General features: G+C 35.4%; 5 protein-coding genes across 5 annotated transcripts; 2 read left to right on the top strand and 3 right to left on the bottom strand.

Moving 5' to 3' along the window:
• The first annotated feature begins 498 nt into the window (after positions 1-498).
• On the top strand, positions 499-4,093 carry LOC145555407 (uncharacterized). Its single transcript, XM_081617151.1, has 2 exons — positions 499-1,110; positions 3,332-4,093. The coding sequence occupies exons 1-2, from the start codon at positions 499-501 to the stop codon at positions 4,091-4,093; spliced, it is 1,374 nt and encodes a 457-aa protein (XP_081473277.1).
• Positions 4,094-5,484: 1,391 nt separating this feature from the next.
• LOC145555406 (uncharacterized) lies at positions 5,485-5,970 on the bottom strand. The gene has a single exon (XM_081617150.1). It carries the CDS (start codon positions 5,968-5,970, stop codon positions 5,485-5,487), a length of 486 nt encoding a protein of 161 aa, XP_081473276.1.
• Positions 5,971-7,636: 1,666 nt separating this feature from the next.
• LOC145555405 (uncharacterized) lies at positions 7,637-10,099 on the bottom strand. Its single transcript, XM_081617149.1, has one exon. The coding sequence runs from the start codon at positions 10,097-10,099 to the stop codon at positions 7,637-7,639; it is 2,463 nt and encodes an 820-aa protein (XP_081473275.1).
• A 2,942-nt stretch (positions 10,100-13,041) lies between these two features.
• Positions 13,042-15,274, top strand: LOC145555404 (uncharacterized). Its single transcript, XM_081617148.1, has 2 exons — positions 13,042-13,782; positions 14,379-15,274. The coding sequence occupies exons 1-2, from the start codon at positions 13,042-13,044 to the stop codon at positions 15,165-15,167; spliced, it is 1,530 nt and encodes a 509-aa protein (XP_081473274.1). The 3' UTR covers positions 15,168-15,274.
• A 2,560-nt stretch (positions 15,275-17,834) lies between these two features.
• On the bottom strand, positions 17,835-18,941 carry LOC145556398 (uncharacterized). The gene has a single exon (XM_081618048.1). It carries the CDS (start codon positions 18,543-18,545, stop codon positions 18,024-18,026), a length of 522 nt encoding a protein of 173 aa, XP_081474174.1. The 5' UTR covers positions 18,546-18,941; the 3' UTR covers positions 17,835-18,023.
• Positions 18,942-27,681: the final 8,740 nt, after the last annotated feature.

The following is a 27,681-nucleotide window of genomic DNA, read 5'->3' as shown; positions in this document are numbered from 1 at the left end:
CACATGAAGCTTTATTCACCTCGATGGTAACAATTACTTCGTACTTTATATTAAAAGTTAATTTATAATTTCAAACACCAAATAATTGGTGGTAGCTCCAAGCGCAGGAAAAAAAAAATAAAAAAAAAAAAAAAAAAAAGTATATTTGAAGGAGGAAGAGAGGAAAAGGTGAAGTGAGCTCTCCTGACCTTCTAGAGAAGCTATTAATTAATGCATGCTCGAAACATGTAACGTAGTTTTTTATAGTACTAAATAATTTCGAAGCATTAGTTATATATTACTTGCGAGTATACCACTATTGACTTGCCCACCATTGCTCAAATAAAAGGTTTCTTTAGAGTGAGCTTCCAAGAAAAATATAATCCATCAAATATGTCTCCATTCATTGATCTTGCATTCTTATTCTTAAACAAATTAAACGGGTATAATTGTATTAAAGAGACAAACACGAGTACAAAATTGCAAGAAAACTTGTACATGAATTCCCTCCCATAAAAAATGGAAGCACAAATAAAAAGAAGCCGGTCACTTGCTATAACAAGGCTATATGATGCAGCACTCGAGGGAGATGTACCTTCGTTGCTTAACTTGCTCGAGGAAGATCCACTTATCCTTGATCGATGCATCATCGAAAAGTCAGGAAGCTATATGCAGTCACCGTTACATGTTTCAGCTAATTTTGGGCATGTAAACTTTACTAACAAGATAATAGAAAAAAAGCCAAAACTAGTAGAGGTGGTTGATCAATTTAAAAGATCAACTCCCCTACACATTGCTTGTGCTGAAGGGCAATTGCAAATCGTCGAAGACTTGCTTGTGGTGAATTCAAGCATTTTCTACACACATGACCAAGATGGTAAGACGCCTGTTCATGTAGCTGCCTTGAATGGTCAAATCGAAGTACTTAAAATTCTTTTGAGGGTAGAGCCACAAGCTGCTTGGGAGAGGACTATTGGTGGTGAAACTATTTTGCATTTATGTGTGAAACATAAACAAGCAATGGCTCTAAAGTTTTTGGTAGAAACTATGGACGATGATGAGTTGCTTAACTTCGATGATGCCCTTGGCAATACGGTCTTGCACCTAGCTGTAGCTGCCAAACAATCGGAGGTATGATGAAAATGAACTAGTCTTTTTCTATCCTATCCTTCTTATTTAAACAAAGTACGTACTATTATAATGTTTGAATATATATATATATATATATATATATATTGAGTAGCACTGTCAAAACGGTTTGACAGTTCAGTTTCGGTTCGGTTTGAAATCGGTTCGGTATTTAATCGGGTCGGTTTGGAATCGGTTTAATTGTCTCACGTGTCGGTTTTGGTTCGGTTTAAATAGTTATCGGTCCGATTCGGTTTCGGTTTATTCTTAAGCGGTTTTAATTCGGTTCGGGTTGTAAACAGTTCGGATAGCAAACGGTTCGGTGCAGACGGGTTGCGGTTTGTTAACGGTGCGGTGTAAATGGTTTTTATCCCGGTTCAAACAGTTTCGGGTAGGAAACGGTTTCGGGTTAGAAACAGTTCGGTTCTTTTTTGGTTCAGTTTATAACTGGTTCGATTTTTTTCGGTTCAGTTTTTAACTGGTTCGGTTCTTTTTTGGTTCAGTTTATAACTAGTTCGGTTCTTCGATTGTTTAACCACTTTAACGTTATTCATATCGGTTCCATTTCAAGTTTACTAAATTATAGTTGAATTTGAATTAAAACATAGTCTATCCATAGTATATTCATGTCACTAGCACACTCCCATCTTTATTTCATTATTACTCACAGAATCAATGTAATCATATGCTTAATAGTCTCTGTGAATTAATTTTATTTATTACGCCTTCAGCCAAGCCTTGGTACTTAATATTACAAGCTTTTTGTTCATTTGGTTTCATCACCTCAAATGTATACATGACTAGAGGCAGTAGTGTTGCTAATAGTTTGAGGCAGGGCCTGGGCCTGCTTGTTTTGCTCTTGTTTGTGAACACTGATTATCCTTAAGACCTTAATGAATGATTTGCCTTGCTATTTTAAAAAAAATATTCTAAGATTTCTAATATTTAATCCATAATTATATCCCCGTAAAAAAAAAAAAAATCCATTTAATTATATAAAAAAGTTTGTAAACGGTTTGATTTAGAAGCGGTTTGGTTCATAAACGGTTCGGTTTATAACCAGTTCGGTTTACAATCAGTTCAGTTTTTAAATGGTTTGGTGCAAACGGGTAGCAGTTTGCTAACGGTTCGGTGTAAGCGGTTTTTTTGCCAGTTTAAACGATTTCGGGTTGGAACCGGTTTCGGGTTAGATACGGTTCGGTTTTTTTTCGGTTCGGTTTTCTTTTAATTCGGTTTATATTCGGTTCGGTTTGTTAACGGATTCGGTTCTTATACGGTTTAACATTATTCGGGTCGATTCGGTTTCGGGTTTACTAAAATACAGTTCGGGTCGGTTTTCGGTTTCAAAAAAATCGGTTTTTAATCGGTTCGGTTCTCATTTGGGTCGGTCGGTTTCGGGCAGTTAAACGGTTTTGGTTTGAAATTTGACAGCACTAATATTGAGGAAAGAATATAATGTTTCTTTCATCAAATAATGATATCATGCACTGCATTTGTTTTATCTTTTAATTAAAGGTAAAATTGGTATAAATTACCTTTTTTGTCCAACTTTTTTTTTGAAAAAACCACCTTTTATGTTTTTTTATTTACTAAACCACCTTTTAATTACCTAAATTTTTTATTGTACCACCCCTATTTCAAATCTAACAAATTGCATCTCAACCACCCACTTCCAAATCATCAACCATAGCAAAACCTTCCCTTCCATCTCAACCATCACTTCAATTACCTGAATTTAGGGTTTGAGAATAAACAAATACTACAATTTAATTTTTGTTGCAAAACTAGGTTTGGGTTTTTAGAGTTTTACTCAATTTAGTCACATATTTATATAGAGGGAAGAGTCAAATGTTTTTGGGGTGAAAAAATTCATGATTTAGAAGCGAAAGGCACAAGTTGTGGGTCCCTTTGACGTCTCAGTTAAATTTTTTGTCAAAATTTGAAATAGGGGTGGTACAATCAAGAATTTATGTATTTAAAAGGTGGTTTAATAAATAAAAAAATAAAAGGTTATTTTTTCAAAAAAGTTGGACAAATAAGGTGGTTTATACCAATTTTGCCTTAATTTAATCCCATTTTGCATTTTAATTGGACTCAATAGTCCAAGTGGATCTACATATACATTTATAATTTAAATGTGTAATCATGTTTGGGTTGAATATGGGTCGTAAATACAAAGCCAATCAATTGTGTACATCATCAATCATCATTGTTATGCGTGCAGATGGTAAAATTTATACGTGAACATCCAAAGATTAAAAAGAATGCTATAAACAAAAAAGGATCAACAGCCGTGGATATTCACAAACGAAGTAAGATGAATTCAACGAGTAGCAATGGACAGATTTGGCAATATCTCAATAGTGCCACAGCATTGCCAGCAAAAGAAGCCTTAAAACCGAAAAAAGACCATGCTTGGTTGGAGAACCAACGCGCAGCTCTAATGGTGGTGGCGTCCTTGATAGCAACCATGGCCTTCCAAGCCGGAGTCAATCCCCCAGGAGGCGTTTGGCAGGAAACAAACAATAACTTAGGAGGAGAAGATGTTAACCACTCAGCAGGCACTGCTATATTGTCGTCTGAATTTGGAATGGTCTATAAATGGTTACTAATTAGCAACACAATAGGACTATTATCATCCATAAGTGTCATTCTTCTCCTTATAAGCGGCCTTCCCTGCAAGCGATATTTCTTGTTATTTTTGAGGATTACCTTGTGGACTGCTGTCTCTGCAATTGTATTGACTTACATGTTCTCAGTATCAATTCTAATCGATGATGGATATGGATTTAAGATGGTCGACGTGATTTTGAACACCGTGCCAGTGGTGATGGGAATTATACTCCTAGGACATGCTTTGCGGTTCATATGGAAGCTTGTTGGTTGGCAAAAGAGGCAATCAATTATTACATTTTGCAAGATGTGTTATCCAAGGTCAACAAACACTACGAATGAATCAAACTTGAACAACATCAACAACGTCTAATAATGGTCACAACTCAAATGTCTGTTGTCATCACATTCTTCGCAATTATCTACTCCAATCATGTTTGCTTTCGAGTGTGTACGGGCACCCGGCCTGCCTCCTTATAAAGTTATTATAATTAGCTTATTTGTGAAATGTTGTTCACAATTTTCATGCATGTAATAGTAAATGAAAATAAAACATCATCAATTTTAATTAGACAAACTTTTAAATAAAACGGATGTTCAGTAAATTATTGAACATATGTTATAAAATGACAATAAAATGTGTAAAAGTTACACTAAAACGCACAAAAGTTACCCTGACATATATATAAGTTATTTATGCTTCATTGATAAATTTGACAAAAGTGACACTAAATTTGACAAAAGTGACACAAAAGTGTACCCGATGTTCAGTAAATTACTGAAAACCGGGTGTATACAAAAGTTTTCCTTTTAATTAACCTATCTTCATTTTTAATGACAGCACTCTTATCTATTACATAATTACTTAAGTTTGCATCCCAGAACGTATATATTGTTAAATAGTCTGTAGGAGATAGTACTGTTTACTTACGCTAAAAAAAAGTCAGAATTACGTTTTAGAGCTGTGTGTCACGTGCTGACTGATCCCTTTAGTCTCTTGCACGCGCGCCCACTAACTTCCTTCCCTAAGGTTGCTAGTCAAGGCTTTCCCCGAGTACTGTTTGTAGCAACTATGGCAACGAAAGCTAAAGTAAGTGAGTAAGTAAAGCACAAGTGAGAGAATGATTAAGAGAACTTTGTATTGCTTGAGAGAGAGTGTTTACAAATGCTTGGATGGTCTACAAAATGAGGGGAAGGACCCTATTTATAGTCCTCCCAAGTAGCTAGAATGTTCTATTCTAGAGCTTTCTAACCTCCTTAAATGGAGGGTCCTAGAAGCTTATTCTTCTAGAGACTTCTATTCATTTCTGAGTCCCTACTCATATGTACAAGTTTCCGGAGTATTCTACATTACTCTAGAGGTTACAAGTATGTACAAGAGCAACCTAGATACTTCTAGAAGCTTCCGGACGTATCCCGAGCCTTGTAGCACGTTCTGGAAGTTTCCGGACCTTTCCTCGAAATTCTGGCTGCACCATTGTGTTTATTGGGCCCAAAAACGGTGGACCACCAAGTTTGGGTTCATTTGGATTCCATTTGGTCTCCCAAATGACCCATTATTGTGTTACTGTCACTTGAGTGTTCACTAGGTTTATAAGCAGGTTGCTATTTAAAGCTCTTTAGGGGAGTGGTGCTTCCTAGCACCCATGGGCAACTCCCTTGGCCCGATCTGTTGCCTAGTGCCCAAGTGACGTTGCTTGCTGCCATTGTGGGTGTAGAGCTTGAGTTGTGACATGCTTCCCCACCCAAGTCTTGACGACCCCGTCAAGGCCGCCCCTCGAACTCCGAGATCTTGTCCTTGAACTGCCACAAGTCTTCCTCTCGTTCCCATGATGCTTCACTGTCCGGAAGACCCTTCCATCGGACAAGATATTCGTTATAGCTTGGCACACCTCTTTTCCTTATGGCCCTCTTGGCCTCAATGACCTCGATGTCCCGATCATACGAAGTCACTACCGCTGTCGGTGCTCGGTGTGACTCACCCCTTGATGGATCTTCCTTGTCTTCATGATAGGGTTTGAGCATACTCACATGGAACACCGGGTGGATTTTGATCTTTGGTGGTAGCTCAAGCTTATAGGAGACCTTCCCAACCTTCTTGATCACCGGGAAAGGTCCCTCGTACTTCCGCACAAGGCCTTTGTGTACCTTGCGGAAGACTTTAAATTGCTGAGGTAGCAGCTTGACCATGACTAAGTCGCCCTCCATGAATTCCAACGGGCGTCTATGCTTGTCCGCCCACTTCTTCATCTTCTTGGCGGCTTTGTCAAGATGAGCCTTTGTTATGTCCAACTGCTCGTGCCACCCCTTGGCTAACTTGTAGGCTGCTACCCGCGTAGCCCGATGCAACGGCTTGTGGTGTCAAAGGTTGTTGCCCCATGACTATCTCGAAAGGACTTTGTTGTGTTGCCTCGGACCTTTGTAGATTGAAAGAGAATTGGGCTATGTCCATGAGCTTCGCCCAATCTCGCTGATTGGCACTCACATAGTGCCTTAGATACAACTCGAGCAAAGCATTCACCCTCTCTGTCTGCCCATCTGATTGTGGGTGAAAGCTTGTTGAAAAATGTAGCCCTGACCCAAGGAGCTTGAACAACTCCGTCCAGAATTTGGCGGTGAACCTCGGGTCCCTATCACTGATGATGCTCCGCGGTAAGCCCCAATACTTCACCACATGCTTGAAGAACAACTTGGCGGCTTGCTCCGCGGTGCAGTCCTTTGGTGCCGGTATGAAAGTGCCATACTTGGAAAAGCGATCGACGACCACCATTATTGAACCACACCCATCTGACTTGGGCAAGGCTGATATAAAATCCAATGAGACGCTTTCCCATGGTTTTTCTGGGATTGGCAATGGCTGCAACAGACCCGCCGGCACTCGTTGCTCCACCTTGTCTTGCTGGCACACAAGACAAGTCTTGACATATGCTTCCACATCGTCTCGCATATGAGGCCAATAATAGATCTCCTCCACGAGAGCCATAGTGCGTTGGATGCCTGGGTGTCCCGCCCATAAAGAATCATGGCACTCCTTTAACACATCGCGCCTAAGATTGTCCCACTTAGGCACGTAGACGCGTCTTCCGACGGTGAAGAGTATCCCATCCTCTACCCAGAACCGTCGGGTCTTCCCTTCTTTGGCCAAGTCAACAAGCCCTTTGGCCATTGAATCATGTTCTAATCCCTCTTTGATCCGTCCAAGGACGTTGCTAGCGATACTGCTAACACTAGCAAAGATGGCTTTTCGGCTAAGAGCGTCAACAACCACATTGACCCTTCCTGGCTTGTACTCCATCACATAATCAAAATCGGCCAAGAAGTCTTGCCACCGAGCTTGTTTGGGGCTGAGCTTCTTCTGATTTTGAAAATAGCTTGTTGCTATGTTGTCGGTCATGATGGTGAACCGACTCCCCAATAGATAGTGCCTCCATATTCGCAAACAATGAATGATCGCCGTCATTTCCTTATCATGTACCGGATACCTCTTCTCGGTGTCATTCAGCTTGCGTGACTCGTAGGCAATTGGATGCCCCTCTTGCATGAGAACCCCTCCAATGGCAAAATCGGAGGCATCCGTATGTAGCTCAAATGGCTTGGAGTAATCTGGCAAGGCCAAGACAGGTTCTTCGGTGACCGCCTTTTTTAAGTCATCGAAGGCTGCCTGGCATTTGTGATCCCAGCACCATTGCATCTTCTTCTTCAAGAGGTCGGTCAGTGGTGCTGCTCGTGCTGAATAGCTCTTAATGAATCGCCTGTATTAGTTGGCAAGCCCAAGGAAAGAACGCAACTCTGAGACGTTCTTGGGCTCCTCCCATTCATTGATGGAGCGCACCTTATCATGCTCCATCATGATCTTTCCAGCCCTGATGCGGTGCCCTAGGAAAGACACCTCTTCTTGGGCGAATGAGCACTTTTCTTACTTCACATAAAGCTCGTTCTCCCGGAGTACTTGGAACACCTGTCTCAAATGCTCCAAGTGACTTGTTAGGTCGTTGCTATACACGACGATATCGTCGAGATAGACAACGACAAATTTATCAAGAAAAGGCTGGAAAATTCTATTCATTAATGTACAAAATGTGGCCGGGGCGTTGGTGAGACCGAAAGGCATCACCAAGAATTCAAAGGACCCGTAGCGAGTGACGCACGTCGTTTTAGGCTCGTCACCTTCGGTGATGCGCACTTGCCAATAGCCCGACCTAAGATCAAGTTTTGAGAAGTACCTGGCTTTTCCAAGTCGGTCAAAGAGATCAGCGACCAGCGGGATTGGATATTTATTCTTCACCGTTATCTTATTCAAAGCCCGGTAGTCGATGCACATCCGCATGCCCCCATCATGCTTGCGTTGGAAGAGCACAGGTGCTCCGAACGGTGCTTTGGATGGCCTGATGAACCCTGCATCCAGCAACTCCTTAAGCTGCTTCCTTAACTCCTCAAGCTCCGGTGGTGTCATCCGATAGGGTGCCATGGCTGGAGGCCTAGCCCCTGGCTCCAGCTCGATCTCATGATCTACTTCCCTTCGAGGGGGAAGCCTTTTGGGTAGCTCCGGAGGCATCACATCCTTAAATTCCTCGAGCACTCCGGTAACTTCTGCTGGAATCTCGCCCCCACAAGGTTCCTCTTTGACCAGTGTGGCCAAGAATGTTTCTTGGCCCTTCTTGACGCCTTTCTCCAGCTGAATGGCCGAGATCATCTTAGCCTCGACCTCCTCCCGAGCAATAGGGACGGACCATGCTCCTTGGTCCTTCACAATAGTCATCGACCCGTCCCTTTCAAATGAGAACGGCCTCACCGAGTCCATGAATTCTAGACCCAACACAAGAGAGAAGTCGTCCATGTTGACGACGGTGAGGTCGACGGCGCCACTCCATTCTCCCAAACAAAAAGGCACCTTTCTCGCAATACCAAGGATGGGCACTGGTGAAGTGTTTACGGTCTTCAATGTGCCTGGCTCCTTGATATACCTGATCCCCAATTTTCTCGCCTCCTCCTTGGCGATGAAATTGTGTGAGGCACCTGTGTCAACAAGTGCCTTGGAAGCCCTGCCATTCACCAATGCTTCCACAAACATTAGTTTTCCCTTTGGGCGGGGAAGTGTGCTTACCTTGACAACATCGCTGCACCCCTCGGCCTCGAATGTAGCCTTGACACTTCCCATGATGCGCAACGTCCCCATCTGCGCTTCGTCTCCTGTCGACTCACCACCCGAAGAGATAATGGCATTGAGCCTTTGTCGTCCTGGGCATTCCCTAGCCCAATGCGGCCCTCCGCATAGGAAGCAGTCGCGGTGCTTGCTTTTATCCGACGAGGAAGAATTAGATGTCTGGCCCTTGCCTTTGTCTCTGTCCCTCCTCTCGAATCGGTTGTTGCTGCTGCTACTGCTTCGGTCGGCAGGTTTAGCTCCCCCACCTTTTCCCCTGTTGCTGCCACCCTTGTTATCCTTCTTGGAATCCTTGAACTCGAGCAAGGACTCGGCCACTGCAATGGCTTCAGCAAGTGTCTGCACATTCCTTCTTTCAACCTCTTGCTGGGCCCAACGTTGTAGCCCTCCGACGAAATAGATGAGTTGATTCTCCTCTGAGAGATCGTCGATCTCGAGCATCAACGTTGAGAATTGCTTTATGTACTCCTTGATGGTGCTGTTGTGCTTGAGATCCCGCAGCTTCATCATCGAGAGCTTCTTGGCATTCTCTGGATAGAATTGCCGTTTGAAATCCTTCTTGAACTCGTCCCAAGTGCTAATGGAACAAGTTCCCTTCTTGATATCTAGCTCGCGGCGTCTCCACCAGAGTATGGCATCATCTCCAAGATACATGGTGGCAGCGTTGATCTTGGAATCATCGCTCTCCAAGCGCATAGCGTCGAAGTATTTTTCGACGCCCCATAGGAAGTTATCGATTTCCCGTGCATCTCGCTTCCCATGGAATTTTTGTGGCTTGGGAACCTCCATCTTGGGTCCCGTGCTAATGGTAAATCCTCCGGTTACCGCTGCCTTACGGCAAAGAGCGAGTTCCTCCTTGAGAGCCTCGTTCTCCTTCTTTAAAGCGAGGAGCTCCCCCGAGAACTCCTCCCGTAACTTGGTTAGCTCGCACATCAACTTCTCCACGGCTTGATTAGCGAGTGTGTGAGCCTCCGTTGTGCGTTCCAAGCCCAACTCTTCAAGTCGGTTGTCTAAGTCAACCACTTGATCTTTGAGCGCTGACACGTCAAGCTCTACTTTGCCAATGGCGTCGGACAAGCCCCCCATGGCTAGCTCGAGCTTGGCCGTCTTTTCATCGCCTTTATGCACTCGCTTCTCAAGCTTCTGGAAGGCCTGAGGCATGGCCTCAGCCTCTCCTTCGAGCACCTGTGATGCGCTCGCCTCCTTGTTCTTGCCCATCGTCCAACACTTACCTTTCTTTCGTAGTCTACTGTGCTAGCTAAGCCAACAGAACGTCGCCCCTCACGATCGTTGCTGCTCTGATACCATGTTGTCACGTGCTGACTGATCCCTTTAGTCTCTTGCACGCGCGCCCACTAACTTCCTTCCCTAAGGTTGCTAGTCAAGGCTTTCCCCGAGTACTGTTTGTAGCAACTATGGCAACGAAAGCTAAAGTAAGTGAGTAAGTAAAGCACAAGTGAGAGAATGATTAAGAGAACTTTGTATTGCTTGAGAGAGAGTGTTTACAAATGCTTGGATGGTCTACAAAATGAGGGGAAGGACCCTATTTATAGTCCTCCCAAGTAGCTAGAATGTTCTATTCTAGAGCTTTCTAACCTCCTTAAATGGAGGGTCCTAGAAGCTTATTCTTCTAGAGACTTCTATACATTTCTGAGTCCCTACTCATATGTACAAGTTTCCGGAGTATTCTACATTACTCTAGAGGTTACAAGTATGTACAAGAGCAACCTAGATACTTCTAGAAGCTTCCGGACGTATCCCGAGCCTTGTAGCACGTTCTGGAAGTTTCCGGACCTTTCCTCGAAATTCTGGCTGCACCATTGTGTTTATTGGGTCCAAAAACGGTGGACCACCAAGTTTGGGTTCATTTGGATTCCATTTGGTCTCCCAAATGACCCATTATTGTGTTACTGTCACTTGAGTGTTCACTAGGTTTATAAGCAGGTTGCTATTTAAAGCTCTTTAGGGGAGTGGTGCTTCCTAGCACCCATGGGCAACTCCCTTGGCCCGATCTGTTGCCTAGTGCCCAAGTGACGTTGCTTGCTGCCATTGTGGGTGTAGAGCTTGAGTTGTGACATGTGGCAATAATACATATCAATTCAAAATTATTTATATACAAAAATTTTTAAAATACATATTCCCTGTGGGCTGTGGCAACTCTTTTTTTTTTTTTTTTTTTTTTTTTTTTTTTTTTCCTCCTCTAAATAGTTGCATTAGGATATTGACTAAATAATTTAATAAAATATGATAAATCTTAATATACCTAAAGAAAATAACGAAGATTTTATTATTTTCCGAATAATTTTTCAAACCTACCTTTCTTAAGATTGTAAATATCCTTCATCATCAAGTAATTATACGGAATATGTTATCTTAATTTAGAAAAACCGATTAGTAGTCAAATTAGGTATTTTAATAGGAAGTGGGAGCACTAAGAGTGGCAGCATATATGCACAAATCCACGTATTTTTGCACACTCCTATATAAAATAGCATAGAAAATTGCGCTCTCAGTCTCTCACATAAAAGGTGTGTTAAAACTTATAATCATTTTTGGTGTGTCATATCGTTTTGCATTCTTTATTGTTCTACTCATTTTACTATGACCGTATTTAGTTATTTACGTACATAAGCAACAAAAAATTTGAAATGGAGTTTTATACTTTTATTAGATTCGTTTTAAATGTGCATTATTTCAACTTCTCATAAATTATACAATTGCATATTTACATAATTAACTGGTCAAATATGTGTGTTTAGACCAAACTAAATACAAATATATATTAAAAAAAACGAATAAAGTAGCTAGTACAGAATATGAGGAAATTGATTTAGTGCATCATTAATTGATTTTAGTACACCCTTATGTAAGACAGCATAGAAAATTGTTCTCTCACATTAAAGGTGTGCCAAAATCATTTCTCGAAATATGATTGAATAGATACAAGGACTATGTATCATTTAATAACTGTACTACTGCCACACAAAAAATTTGTTGATAAGTCTCGAATAATGATTTAGCTTGATCAAGATAAGAAATAAGTGAATGAGGCTTCGAATAGTAATTTAGCTTGACCAAGATAAGAAATAAGTGAATATCTGCAGTTGTTGAAAATATTGCGTATGTCGTATACTCGTATAATTTTGTGACAAAACAAAAGACAATGTAGCATGATTTGTTTGTTTCCAGTTTTGTTATTAAATAGTGCTTAGTTTGTATTCTCTCTAGTCTCTACGTACCAATATTAATACATCAATCGATTGGGATTTTTATATCTGATCAATTGAATATACTTCGTATTAATGTTCCCAAAGCACAAATTGGTATCAATGAAGGAGCCGTGGTTTATACACTCAACGGCTCAACCTACCAACAAAACTTCCATTAAAAAATTAAATTAAATAAAGATAAAGATAATAAAAGATTATTGTTATAAGGTAATTTTTTTCGCACAATTTTACTTTGCTCGTTTACAATATAAATGTTTGGAATGTTACACTATTCATACACACATTTTGTGATTTATACGCTCAAAAGTATAGTCATGTAGAAATTCACTACTCCTTCCGTCCCATAATATAGTTACTATTTGTGTTTTTTTACAATATTTAAAAAAATTGTAGGAAAAAGCTAGCAAATAGAATACATTAAAATGGGTAAGAAAAAATATATAATTACTGACTCAAGTGAGAGATGAGAAAGTTAATGAAGTAGATAAAAAAAATAAAAATAAAATAAAAAAATAAAAAGGTGAAAAGTACAATTATAGACAAAAGTTAGAGAGAAAGCTAAGTGGAAAAAGTATAAATCAAGTGGAAAATTCAAGGATAATTTAGAAAGTACAATGAATAAAATTAAAAAAAAATAAAAGGTATAATAGTATTTACATACTAGCCAAAAATAAATATATTAGGTTTCCAAAACTCCAAAAGAGAAAAACAGGAACTATAGTATGGGACGGAGGAAATAGATTTGTTTTACTAACTTTCAAAATATCTTTTATATTGCACATAAACAAAGTGAAACTCATAAGTAAAAAATAAAAAAAAAAAATAGACTGGACATTAAAAAAAAAAAAAAAAAAAAAAAAACCTTTTAATATTTTCAACTTCTATTTTGGGTAAATAAAAAAAAAATACTTGGTTATCAGCTTATCTAGCATGGCTGGACAACAAGCAGAGAGACCACATTCTCTAGCAACAGAGCTCCATGATGCAGCACTTAACGGAGACGTACCTTCATTGCTCAACTTACTCGAAAGAGATTCGGTTGTTCTCGATCAATGGATCAATGACAAACTAGCCAAATTTATGCACCCTCCATTAGCTGCTAATTCTGTTACACGGCTACTGAATGCAGCACTCGAGGGAGACGTACCTTCGTTGCTCAGTTTGCTCCAACAAGATCCACTCATTCTAGATCGATGCATCATTCAGAACTCGGGTTTGCCTTTACATGTAGCCGCTAAAGCAGGACAGCTAGAGTTCTTGTCAGAGATTTTACGCCGTAAGCCAGAATTAGCAGAAGAGGTTGATCAATCAAAAGGTTTGTCGCCTTTACATATTGCCTCCACAAAAGGGCACTTGGAGATTGTCAGATTATTGCTTGAAGTGAAGCCTAGCATGTGTTTTGTACGTGATCGAGATGGAATGAACCCGGTTCATGTTGCAGCCGTAAATGGTCAAGTTCAAGTGCTTGATGAACTTTTTGGGGCTATGCCAGAGGCGACTCGGGAACGAACGACCGGTGGTGAAAATGTACTGCACTTGTGTGTAAAACACCATCAGCCAAATGCTCTCAAGTTTTTAATAGATGTCACAAATGATGATGAGCTGCTCAACTCCAGGGACAGTGATGGAAATACTGTGTTACATTTAGCAGTGGTTGCCAAACAAGTTGAGGTAAGAATAAATCATTTTACAAAATTTTTGTAAGGGTTTTGTAACAAAATAACCTTAAATTTCTAAAGGTACTCAAGGTAATATTACTCTTGCCTAATTATGCCTAAATCAAAATAATACTTCCTCTTTTCCTTAAATATTATGTGAAATTTTTATATAAGTCGTTTAAAATAAGGCTATCATAATGTTTTAGTAGTTCGTAGTTGACATTTTTTTCCATGTAATTAATTATATTACTTTACTTTTGGTATAAAATAGTATCATTAACATTTTTATTTTTATTTATGCAATTTTATTCTTATTTTATAGTTTCTTGAAAAATATTTATTTTATGTTGGATAAATATTTTTAAAAAGTATATTTGTGTGGTAGATATTAGAAAACTAATTGTGTTCATTTTTTAACATGAAAAAATGAACTGATGATATTATTTATTAATGATATAATACTCATTTTTCAAACGACCACTATAAAAAGGTCTTTAAAAAACAAAACAAAACAAAACAAATTCCTCTCTATCTTCCAAGAAATTAAAAAAAAAAAAAAGTGAATGATGATGTTCTTGAAGTTGAACTGAATTGACATGTTGGGTGCAGATGGTAACATTATTACTAGAGCACAAAAGGATTGATATAAACGCAGTGAACATAAAAGGTATGACAGCTTTGGATAGCCATTTGCTAAGAAGAAGAAGAAAAGTAAAAATGTATTATTGTTATCATCAAGCAGTGATAAAATGGGGAGATGACGATGAAATTGGACCGTACCTTGAGAATTCCAAAGCATTAAGAGCTCAAGATGCACTGTATATCAAGAACAAATATAAGACAATAACAAATCAAAGCAACGCACTAATGGTGGCAGCATCTGTTATAGCAAGCATAGCTTTCGAGGTCGTAATAAGCCCTCCTGGAGGCTTTTGGCAAGAAGATTCTCCTAAAGGAACCTCCTATCCAGAGTCCCATGAAGCAGGAAGATACATACAGGAAAAAATGGTAGCTTGGGTTTATTTAGTGGTTTCGAATACAATCGCACTGGCTTCATCTCTAAGTGTTATCCTTCTCCTTATAAGTGGTTTTCCTAATACCCGACTCTTTGTCGTGGTTTTAAGGATAACCATTTGGATTGCGGTGACAGCAACGGTTGTTACTTACTTTCTATCGGTGGAAATATCTACTACTGCTGAATATGAATGTACTACGTTTAAGGTACCTATATACACTCTCCTAGCTTGGATTTGTTTGATGGCGATTGTTGTCCTTGCTCATGCTCAGAACTTCCTAGTCAAGTTCATCATCAAGCAACCAACTTTACGCTCATTTTTTATCAAATGGTTCAACCCAATTTGCTGTGTTTGCACTACCGGGGCCATTGATCATGTTTAATATATACCCCATGGATCGGACATACATCTTATATTCCTGTGTATTGATGATAGTGTGATGTTGGATTACTATATCATAATGTTTCAGTTGCTCTATCATTTAATTTATATTACCTCCGCTTCTGAAAGTTCGACTCTGTTACTATTCATATAGTCAAAATAAAATAATTTTGACCGCATTCTATGAGCTATATACAATATCAATGAGTTAGCATGTGAGATATTATTAAATTCCCCTTATTATAAACAATCCAAATATCTACTTTTTATAATTTTTACTTGTACATAACCCGAGTTATTCATGGTCAAAGATGTTTATTGGAGATCACGCAATTATAAAGTGAGTCAAACTTTCAGGAATGCAGGGAGTATCTCAGATGTACACATATCAAAGTCTCATCAACAAATCAGATCAACAACTAAGCTAATTCGTTATAAAATGAAAGTCAAATACAAGAAAGTTGACTTTTTGACCGATTTTCATCATTAAGATGTCAATTTTAAAACAAAATTTAATCGAGGTATTAGTTAAAAAAAAAAAAAAAAAAAAAGTAAATTACTAACTAGTTCACAAAATGATATAAAAACAAAGTATTTTTAGACAACTTTGCCTAAATATATTTGACAACATATATAGGTTCATACCAATATATTTGACAACATTATAGCAAATATATATTTGACAACATATTGTAATTAAATATTTAATGCCATAATATGATGTTTATTTTCTAATTCCATGTAAAATCTTCCCATAAAACCTTTATATAAAAAATAAATTAAAAAGCCTTAAAAAAAATCTATGACCAAAAGCATCAAGAAAAACTACTCCGTATTAGTACTAAGCTACGTCATTTTCGAATTACACTATATTTCAACAGTTTTTTTTATTAGGTTTTTTTTTTTTTTTTTTTTTTTTTGAAAGAACAGCTCTTTTCTATTAAACGAGCACAGATTGAACATAAACTAAGGCTCTGTTCTTTTCACCTTACAAAAATAATATTAAGTGAAAATAATTTCAGTTCAGTAAAAATAAGTTCAGTTCAGTAAAATTAATTTCAGTTCAGTAAAAATAAGCTCAGTTCAGTAAAAATAAGTTCAGTTCAGTAAATTCAGTTTTCTTAAAGAAAAATTATAATAGAAAATCAGTAAAAATAATATCAGTTCAGTAAAAATAATTTCAGTTCAGTAAAATTAAGTTCAGTTCAGTAAAAATAAGTTCAATTAAGTAAAAATAATTTCAGTTCTGCAAAATTAAGGTGAATCAAATAGGGCCTAAGGTTCTCTATTCCTCTTTTTACCTTCTCTTTCTAGCTGCACTTCTCCGGACTCCCTTCATCTAATTTATTGTTTGTTTATCTCGTTTCTCTATTAAATTAAATAGTAATCTCGTTTTCTCTACTAATTTTTTTTAGTTATTTTATTCATGCATCTTTCATCCTGGAATTATCTCACAATGGCAAAAAACAATTCTTTTTTCCTTTGTGTGAAATTCAATATCTTTTTATTCTTTTTAATCTCTACAACTTTTATCCCCAATAAGCATTGTGAGTTTAGGACAAAGCCAATAACATTTTTTTTTAAGGAAATAATAATATATTATATTACTTTCTATATACCTAATTTTTTTGCCCAATTGTAAAAATTTGGTTCAAACTTTTTTTTTTTTTTTTTTTTACTTTAAAATTTTTTACTTAATACTCTTAATCTTAATAATCTATAAAATGTTATGAAATATATATGTGGATGCCTATTATATCATTGTATCATTCCGGAAAGCAAACCTATACCTCCATGGCTCTATCATATGAAATACAAGTAGAATGCACATTTTATTCTCACTCAATCTCTGATTTTCGCCATTATTTCATAACACGTTATCGTCACCAATTCATCATTGCTACCCAATAAAGAATTAAAAAAAAAAATCAATCATATTTGAAAACCATACACATATTATAGCCATGTAGGAATTTTTAGACTCGTCTCGTTATATATTTTACTAATATTTATTTTTTTAATTTTTACCCAAGAAAATGAAGATAAAAACGTTTTAAATTGTATATTAAAGACCGTGAAAATTTCAAATATATCATTAAAAAAATGATTAAAAAAAAATGACTCATGACCCGACCCGATTGACATGTCTACACACAATATTAAAATTATACTCCATATTAAATAGTGAAGTATATTATTTAATCGATTAGAACATATTATAAATGGATGATGTACATTTTGAACTACTTGCTTCGCTTCAAAAAATATTATATGATATAAAAAAAATTAAATGATGATTATTTGGAGTTATAATCTAATTTTTTTAAATAAAATTATAATTCAATTTGAATACGAAATATTTATATTTTATTGAAAATAAAACTCTAAAAACTAACAATTTTATCCAAAAATTCTACCCAAATTTGATTGAAAATAAAATTCTAAAATAATTTTTTTATCCAACGAAGTCTATATAAATCTAATCAACATGGCGCGACACTTGGCGAAAAGTTGAAACGCCAAGTGTCGTTGTCTCGTGATTTGGCTAAAAATTTAGTTTTATATATTAGTTATTATATGATATGATTATTGTCAAAACAGTGCTTACTTGGCAAGTGTGTTAAAGTTCATTGTATCACCTATATATTAAGGAGTACATAAGTTATCAAAAAACTAAATTCATGCGTTTAATTACTTGAAAAATAGTTACATAAAACATGCATTTATTTCGAAATAGAGGGAATACTAACAACTAAATAAAGTAAGAGTACAAGACACAATATCTCATCACATATAATTTCAACAATCTAACTTACAGAGTTACAATAACAACTTCAATCATGCATGTATCCATGGATTACACTCTCAATTTGTCCTGCATATCCTTAGTAATGGCAGGTATACAACTCGAGCTTCGAGCGAGGCCACCCTTCCTAGGAGGAACACCACCCTTAGCAGCCCTATCACTATTACTTTTCTTCAACAACTTCTTCACATCATCAGCCTGGTACAAAGCAGGGTAAGCCCTGCCTAGCCTATTAAACCTTACACAAGCATTCATATGTACTTCTAAGGCTTCCTCCCTCGTCTTACCGCCATTTTTCTCCATTTCTTCCTTCACTGCCTCGGCACACAACCCACATATCAACTTCCCTGAGTACTTCTTCCTCATCTCTTCGATGTACTCGCCCGAGCACTCTTCACTCATCCCACAACACTCACATTTTGCTAGCTCGACTTCAGATAATGTAGGGAGGCCGGTTGAAGCAGGATCATCATCATTCCCTTGATCAAGTATATGTTGTAATACACTTGAAATGTCGGATTTTGTTCTATGGAGGTTATCCATTGAAGATGTTGCAAGTTTACTTGGTGCCATTGTATGATTAGTTGTTTTATGTAAAAATTGATGAAAAACACTAGAAAAAATTGGATATTTGAAGAATGTACAAGAAAATTTTATATGGGGTTAGTAAGGCTTAAGATACTGATGAGCAAATTACGAAAATCACGAGATCGAAACCAACCATCATATAAAAGATGTGGAATTTGGTTAAGTACACATTAGAGAACGATGGAAAGCAACTAAGAAAGTAAAGATTAAACACAAAAGTGTACTTTTTGGCGATTTTAATCACGAGAAATGGCTTAAAAATAAAAAGTTGAGGATAAAAAGACAGAGGAAAAGTTATATGAAAGTTATTGAAAGCAGAAATTTGGCTTTAATTTGAGTTCACGGTTCAGAGAATGGATGTAGAAGCAAGTAGATGGATTACTTGCATGTTTCTACAGTGTCCACATAAAATATATGATAGTGCCTTCATGGAAAAGACAACCAACAAAAATATCAAGATATCTTTTTTTTTTTTTGTTTGGTGTATGGAGAGTCGTAATAGGCAATGATGACATCAGTAAATTTGATCTAAGATTTTGAGTGATGTCTCTAAATCTTAACCGACTATATAGAAACGATATGTCAATCTGACATCCACAAATATTACATTACTTATGATTGTATTGAACTTTGAGTCCATTGACTCTTGCATAAAATGTTTAACTACCATCCTAACATTTAAAAGAAAAAAAAATTATTGATTGTTTAATTTTAGTAAATTAATTTTTACATTGGTAATTTCTATAAAAAGTCATATTATTCTAGCTGTGAAGCTGTTGTAGCTCTTTCTCTAAATAACATAGGTTAGTGTCCCAAATTGATAAAAGAAGATATATAGATTTAAATCACTTTTATAAAGGTAAAAGGCTAGTAATTCAACGTCATTGACGGTTTTAAAGTGAAATCTCATTTGGCTTTGCACGCAAAGTACAGTTCTTTAACATAATTATTTCGCTCATATATCTATCGTAATCAAATGAGTCAGATCATTTTTTTAGCTTTTGATATCAAAGTGATTTCTACTTAATTAAACAAGGCCTATGTATATTCATTCGGATAATGATTTGTCAGTTTTTCCATCTTTTTTGTAAAAAGTTATCCACTTCTAATAAATTAATGAAGGTTTTATGTAACCAAAATCTTTAACCTAAATTACTGCTTCATCTTCATCTAATTATAGCGCAATTATCAAATATGCATAGGTTAATTGAACTCTTAATCTTGTCTCCTAAATGCATGTAATCATCATCTCTTAATCAAGACATTCAAAGGTAATCCGTTTTGATTAATATTAAATTATGTATGATTGTTTAGTAAAGCTTAAAGCTTACATAATAACAATGCGATAGCTTAGTTTCACTATCCCTTGTGTTGTAGGCAAATGTGAAATGTCACATGATTTGTTTTATGTTCTAACTTTAAGGCACTTTTTATGATCTTGTACTTCTGCCAAAAAATAAAAATAATTATTGAAAATTTAAAAAAATAAAATAAAATAAACTAGACTCCATTCATTGTTGGAGCAAAGAATTTACGTAATCAAATCGATATCTTGCTGAATTTTAGGGTACTTATCAGTTATCACGTAAACAAATCTATTGCCTATATAAAGTAGAAACCTAGGCTTTGATTGTTAGTTGTTACCCTCGATTTTAGGGTAGGTTTATTACGTTAACCAAAGGGTTATGTATTTTCGTCACATATGATAGTATGATAAAAAGATATACAAGTACTTTAAAATGGAGGAGTTATATGAATTTTGATTTTATGTACTATTGTATGTTCGTACTCTTGATTAGAACTATATCATCGATCAGCAAGCAACTTGCTAAGAGTTTAGGTGTTCATCATATAGTCGATTATAAAGCTACACTCTTTCCCTTCTTCGTCTATGTTGTTACAATCTTTTTTTTTTTCTCGATGGTGTTCTACTCGGTTCACCCTTTGGGCTAATATGGATTCGGGGATGAATTCTGGGTAGTTCGGTTCAAATTCCCTTCCAATTGTTGTTGTGGGGGATCAAACATTGATCCTCTCAACCAAATGCAATCTCAATCACTATTGCACTAACAACCAATTAGTAACATGTAAGTACACGTAAAAAAGAGAATTTAAAAGGTTGTAAAATTACATCATATGTACTCTGTAGAAGGAAACGTAACAATGAATTTTTTTTTTTTTTTAAATTGTAAAAAGAACCCTGACCGCATCAGCCATCACTAGGGGTGTCCATTCGGACTTTGGATTGGACTGAAGCTTAGTCCAAACCAATCCGAAATATATTTGAACTCTCATTTTATAGTCCAAATCCAAAGTTTTTAAAATCCAATCCGATCCAATCCAAATTAAAATTTCATAGTCCGAATCCAGTCCAATCCAATCCGAATTAATGAGGGGATTTGGCATATTTGGGCTATTGGGTTTGGGCTTACTAATGTTATATAAATAAATTCGGACTATTATTTTTTAATTATTTATATATATAAATATATATAAATAAATTCGGACTATTTGGACTGGATTGGACTTTTTGGACTTAAAAAATTTGAGTCCAAATCCAATCCGAAAATCCGAATTTCAAAATTTTTGAGTCTAAATCCAATCCAAAATTTAAAAAGTCCAATCCAAATAGCTTATTTGGACTAGATTAGATTGGATTGGATTTCGGACTGGAGTCCGAATAATGGACACCACTAGCCATCACAATTTTTCAATCTAGTAATCTATAACGGAGTAGTTGGAAACCTGGAAATCTGGAATGCATTATAAGAGGATATACTTACAACGTTACAAGTTACAGTTTACTGATACAGAATTTGGTAATTACAACTTTATTCCCATAAAGTTTGGCTATGGCCCATAAGGCCACTTCACCGGGCCATAACTCTAAAAAGGGCCATTGATCCGGGAATGGGCCCACAGGCCCATATTGTGCCCAAAATAAAGGCATGCAAATGTAAACGTACAAAATTGAGGGTTTACCTAATTTTGGCCCACTTATAATTTTTTTTTTTTTTTGACAGGAGGCCCACTTATAATTTGGTATGTCATGGAATATTAAGCAATAAGTCTATGGTAGACCCTGGTCCATCTAAAATAGGTGGACCACCAACCCAAATATAATCGGCACAAACACACTACAAATAACGCGGCCCAAACTCTCGTTTCTTTCTTTCCACTCCAACAAAACTAACATAACATTAAATATGAACATTCACTCTTTCAAGTGCTGAAAAATTCTCGTTTTTCTCTCCTCTGCAAATTCGAGCATAACCATGGATGAAAAGCAAGAAACCAATGCAGAAAGGTAAATAAAATTTCAGAACCTATACTTTCTTTAAATTTCTTTGAATTTGCAATTACTCGTTCGTAGTTGTTATAATTTGTTAAAATTTCATTCGTAGTTTTTGTAAATTCTGTATAATTTCTGAACAATTTTCACATTTTTAGGGACCCAAATTCTTCTAATAGTAATGAATATAAATTGTAAGTAAATTAAAACCCTATATAATTGTTGAATTTTGAAATTAAATGGTGAATTGAAACCCTAAGTTATTTGAACAAGACAATATCTCAAATCCAAAACAAAAGGAAGAAGAAGTTGGGTATAAATAACAAGTCAAATTGTTGATCCAAATATTTTAAAAGAGATAGACAAGCAACATTCAGAAAATGGAGAAACTAGGTAAATCATAGATTCAAATATTTAGTGTTTTTAGTTCATATAATTCGTGATTGCTGTTCAAATGATTTGTGGTTTTAGTTCATATAATCTGTGATTACCGTTCAAATATTTTGTGGTTTTAGTTCATATATTTCGTGATTACTGTTCAAAAATTGATATTTTTATTTTTTAAACTAAGAAGCATTTATTTTATAAGTTCAAATATTTTGTGTTTTTAGTTCATATAATTCGTGATTTCTGTTCAAATATATTGTGGTTCTAGTTCATATAATTTGTGATTAATGTTCAAATGTTTTGTGGTTTTAGTTCATATAATTTGTTATTATTGTTCAAATGTTTTATGGTTTTAGTTCGATCATATAATTTGTGGTTCCTGTTCAAATTTTGATATTGTTATTTTTTAATCCAAGAAGCATTTGTTTTATTACAGCAACCAACCTGAACTTCAACCCAAATCCACCACCCAACATCAATCCAAGAAGCTAAGAATCAAGCTCAAAAGGAGGCTAAGAATCAAGCTAAAAAGGAAACTCAAAAGGAGACTGAGAATCAAGCTAAAAAGGAAGCTCAAAAGAAGGCTAAGAAAGAGTCTCAAAAGAAGAAGGTTCAGAAGAAGCAAAAAATGTTCAGAAGAAGAGAGAGGATGTTCAGAAGAGTGAAATTAAGGAGAAAAAAAGAAAAAGAAGAGATAATGTTGATGATTTCATTGATCTAGACAATGTTGTGGATCTAAATTATGATCGAAAAAGAAGTAAAAAAATCAGATTAAATAGGAAAGAGGGATCTTATAAAGAAGGGAAAAAAAAAAGTTAAGATGGCGGGATTTGAATAACAAGGTGAAATTGTGTTAAATTAAGAGAAGAGTGAGTTTAATGTCTGGTCCACATAGGATAGGTGGACCAGGGTCTATGTAAGAATTTGTAGAATACTAAGTTTTGGTCTATGAAACCTGACCTAGTTTATGTTGCTTTAACATTTGTTCAGGCCCAAAACAATGAAGCAAATGTGAGTATGTGACATGTTTCAATCTATCTCCATTCTCTAAGTTTAGTAGGAAAAAAAAAATTAAGGTCACAAACTAACAATAAACAAATGATGCAACACTGTTTTATCAATGTTCTTTCAACAAATTGAACACCACATCCACATTCTCCACCATTATAAGAGTGAGATATAGCTCAAGTAATTAAACTTCCCCTCACGGTTTTTCAGGTGATCCCTGTTCCTGAGATCGATTCTCCTCACTCGCTCTTGTGGTTCTCTTAACACCAAAAAGAAAACATCCTCCACCATTATCTAAAATTTAATTTTTCTTGTAGTTATAATTACGTCGATCAAGAAAAGGACGTATATGTCATTGCAAAGATTATTGTGTGAATAATCCTTTCATGTATTATAGATAGCAAGCTAATGACCTCGAAGATGACATATTCAGATTAATCATTTTCAATACTATTCATACAAAATTTTCAATACATCCAATTAACATTAAATTTCCAAAAATATACTAGAAGTAAAGATTCAAAAATTAATGTGTCTTCAATTAATTTTATAAGACAATTTTTTTTTTTTACCTTGTCCTCTTAAAAAAAAAATGAGCCTAATTAGTTTATTATGACACTCTCTTGAAACTCATCTAAATAATTAGACAATCTATTGAGTAAAATGCATCATCACGTATCAATAAATCCATATGCACAATAAGTCAATAATACTTCTCTTGTCTTAGATATTCTAAATCAAGTTGTTACATCGGATAGTTACTAAAAGAAAACGATGGTACAAATTAAAGTCAAAAAATGTATCCTGGCCATGAAAATTGCATGGTTAGAATTGTTATTTGTAAACCTTATTATGAGTTTGACATATAGTGGCTAGACATGACTTCTTGTTTGTGTGGACAGCCAGAAAATTTAAAGGCCACACCATATATGACTTTACAAGTTACAAGCACTTGAAAGCTGATTTATAGTCGTGTACGTGACCGTTCGTTCATTTGGGATTCTCACTTACAAATGAACCGATGATAAGTTCATAACTTTTATTGACAAAATTGTTATTTTTTATATTGGTCATTGGAACGTAATTGGAGTGTCGAACTTGGTGTACAAAACTAGAAGCCCCGAACGTTCAATTATATAGTCGAAATTGTGAATTTAGAGTGATCGGTTTTTTTTTTTTTTTTACTTAACCTTGAAACCATCACAAGTACTGACGTACTATATGATGTTGTTGCTATTAAGGATTTGTTCTCTTCGGCTTGATTTCACTTCAGTTCCTAATTTCCTTCTCTAATAAACAATTCAATTCAATTCAGTTCAGTTCAACTCACCTCAATTCAATTCAGTTCAGCTCAACTCAGCTCAGTAAATCAGAATAAGTCCCAATTCAAGTACCCTGTATTATTGGAATCCTTTCCAAAAATTTGACACGCTTTGATTTTTGTTAAATTATACAATGCACAACGGTTTTCGGTCAAGAAATATATATAGTAGGGAGGGGAGGAGAAATGGGCTTCCATGTCCCTCCAAATCTTACCAATCTATCTTAAGATTTTATGAAAGGAAAAGAAATTGCATTCTTCTACTTTCTTCATTTATTTTCTACTCAACTGCATGGAAAATGGTCTATCAATCTTTCATTATTCATCCCATTATCTTCTCTTAAAATCTTCTCTTATCATTTCACATTCATCGTGATTAAGATATTATACTTCGTAATATAATTGAAATTAGAATCTCAAATAACTCAACCAAACCTCAAGTTTAACAAGGTCTAGTTGAGCTCATCTATTGAATGACTAATTTTAATTGAAGTTTGACACACATTGTTTTTCATATCAATTGTCAAATCAAAACGATATGATCAATTTTACCTATCCCAATTTAGTCCCAATTACCATTGTACTCCGTAACAATTATGTTTGAAGCCCCTACCCTAGAGTTGAGCATGGGAGCAAGTGGCCGAGTGGCTGTCCAAGATATATGTCTTGCCATCAAGTCTTGTAACCCATATTGGTATGGGTCAAGAAAATTATGTTATATCAATCTTTTATATCCAAACTTTGTGTATGGCTCCGTCTGCATTATATCAAGCTAGCTTGCCATTTACAAAGTAACAGATTTTACTAGTTACATTATAGTAAATTGGTCATAAAGGACATGTGACAAGCTTGTATTGAGTCGAGTCAATTTGTATTGTACCGATTTGACTTGACTAATCTCCAACTTCATCCCATTCCTTCTCCCTTCGACTAGGCTAAGGAGAAATCTTCCCACACTTTCACACTTATTCTCAAAACAAGTTGTCCAAATCTAGCTTCAACTCTTAAAGTAAAACACAAACTTCTCTCTAGAAGGTCAAAATTGCACAATGTTTATTTGGTGCATTATTCATAGTTGATAAATCTAAGTCAAGGTCTAGATGACGTTGACCTAAGTAAATAAACAATGTTGATTAAGATTAAATAGTTAATTAATCAAATAATTAAATAATAGATTAGTACATGTACCTTTCGAATTTGTTGGATATTAGTGGGCATGGACATCAACTCCTATCACACAGCTATCCAAGATGAATTGTCTGTGGTCACTGCCTTTACACCGCTCTGCTTACTTTGAAAGCTATCACTTGTTTTCATCTTCCTAATCCAAATCTCTAATGTAATTTATCTTACAATTTTACAAATAATTACCAAGTTATATATGATAAGGTAAATAAAAGCACTTTCACTAGACATTACAATTTTTTTTAATCTATTATTTACTAGACACTTTGAATTTTGAAAGTAAGAGGAAAGAATAAAATCAGGGTAAAGAACTTTCACTTTCAGAATATTTCTAGTGTGAGCTGATCATAATATATAGTCCGTTGTAAATAATCTCTATCTATCTAGAATAATGATAGACAATTCTAAGAAATCATGCATGTTGTCTACCCTATCTTCAAATTGTCGTGATCCAAAAAGGACCTGGAATTTGATACTCATACAGCTTGCTACATACTACTAGTAGCTTTTTTCCAATAGTTCCTTTATCAGCTTGCATTAATAAAATACTCTAAACATTCTTCTAATAATATCAATTGGTACTCTATCCAATCCCTAAGCAAATTTGGACATAAAAAAAAATCTAGTCTGCTACTCCTTATTATCTTAACTTTTTTTTTACATGTCCTGATCTTAATTTATATGTTATGACCGATTAATAAATAAATGAAACATAATAATCTCAAATTGTATTATATAATAAATATACAAAATGTATAATAATTAATGAGGTATGGAGTAATATATGTTACGGAGTATAATATTGACTATAGACGAATGTTTTACGTTTTTCTACAATTACATAAAATATTGACTATCCAATCACGCAATATAGCCTCAAGGCATCAAGCAAACTCCCCTATAATAATACTTACTTGCATCATCTATTCATCTTAGAAGTTAGGAGCTCATGAGCTAGGATACATAAATAATACTCCCTTGCATGCTCAAGTGCTAATCATTTGCCCATGCTCTTATTATATATATTACTCATATTAATCCATGAAATTCGGATCAAATTGATTTATTGTTAATTGAAAAGAGTCTATACGCTAATTATAAGGCAGATTCTTGTACTAGCTAGTCATTAATCAATATGCCATTTTTTAATTTTCCACGAACCTAATAATTTGTTGTCGAGTGTTACTTTGTTGACTTGAATTCCTTATTTCACGTCCTAAAGTCAAGCGGAATCTAGTTCAACAACATATTGCCAATTTCCTCCTTTTATCTTTTCTTTTTCTTTTTCTTTTTCTTTTTTTTCTTTTTCTTTTTTATTTTTTTTACAAAACCAATTTCCTTTTTAAAGAGGATTTTTTTTTTTTTTTTTTGAATAGTCCTTTTTAAAGAGGATAATTTCAACATTACATCACCAATTCTACAATTGAAATATTTTCACTAATTAAAATTTAATTGTAATAATTAAATAATTATTTGCTAATTAATTTTTTTTTACAAGTATTTACTAATATATTTAAGTTTAACTTAATTAAAATATATATATATATAATATAATATCAATAAAGTTATAAATCGGCTTATATGATCCCTGTTTTTTTTTTTTAAAAAAAAAAAAAAAATTTAGAATCTACTATATAATATGAAGTATGAGTACATAAGAGTACAAACTAGAGGCACTAGTAATAGAATTCAAAGAAGACAAGATGCAATGAACAATGAATAAATTAAACTTTGAGGAATAATTTGGTGTCCTACATTAGTTATAGGGCGTGTTCGGCAAAATATAGCTGTGAAGGTAGCTGTAGCTGTGGAGGTAGCTGTTAGCTGTGTAGGTAGCTGTTAGCTGTCAACAAGCTGTTAGCTGTGAAGATAAATAATTTAGATATGAGTGTTCGGTAAAGTAGTGGTTGACTAACTGTTAAATATAA

This window comes from Chenopodium album, chromosome 8, assembly GCF_948465745.1.
Source record: "Chenopodium album chromosome 8, dcCheAlbu1.1, whole genome shotgun sequence".
In the NCBI taxonomy this organism is placed as follows: Eukaryota; Viridiplantae; Streptophyta; class Magnoliopsida; order Caryophyllales; family Amaranthaceae; genus Chenopodium; species Chenopodium album.
This window is presented reverse-complemented; position numbering and strand designations above follow the sequence as displayed.

Coding starts and splice junctions, on each gene's coding strand:
- LOC145555407 (XM_081617151.1), top strand. CDS start 499: ATGGAAGCACAAATAAAAAGAAGCCGGTCACTTGCTATAACAAGGCTA. Junction 1,111..3,331: donor TAGCTGCCAAACAATCGGAG/GTATGATGAAAA, acceptor TTATGCGTGCAG/ATGGTAAAATTTATACGTGA.
- LOC145555404 (XM_081617148.1), top strand. CDS start 13,042: ATGGCTGGACAACAAGCAGAGAGACCACATTCTCTAGCAACAGAGCTC. Junction 13,783..14,378: donor TGGTTGCCAAACAAGTTGAG/GTAAGAATAAAT, acceptor TGTTGGGTGCAG/ATGGTAACATTATTACTAGA.
- LOC145555406 (XM_081617150.1), bottom strand. CDS start 5,970: ATGAAGAAGTGGGCGGACAAGCATAGACGCCCGTTGGAATTCATGGAG.
- LOC145556398 (XM_081618048.1), bottom strand. CDS start 18,545: ATGGCACCAAGTAAACTTGCAACATCTTCAATGGATAACCTCCATAGA.
- LOC145555405 (XM_081617149.1), bottom strand. CDS start 10,099: ATGGGCAAGAACAAGGAGGCGAGCGCATCACAGGTGCTCGAAGGAGAG.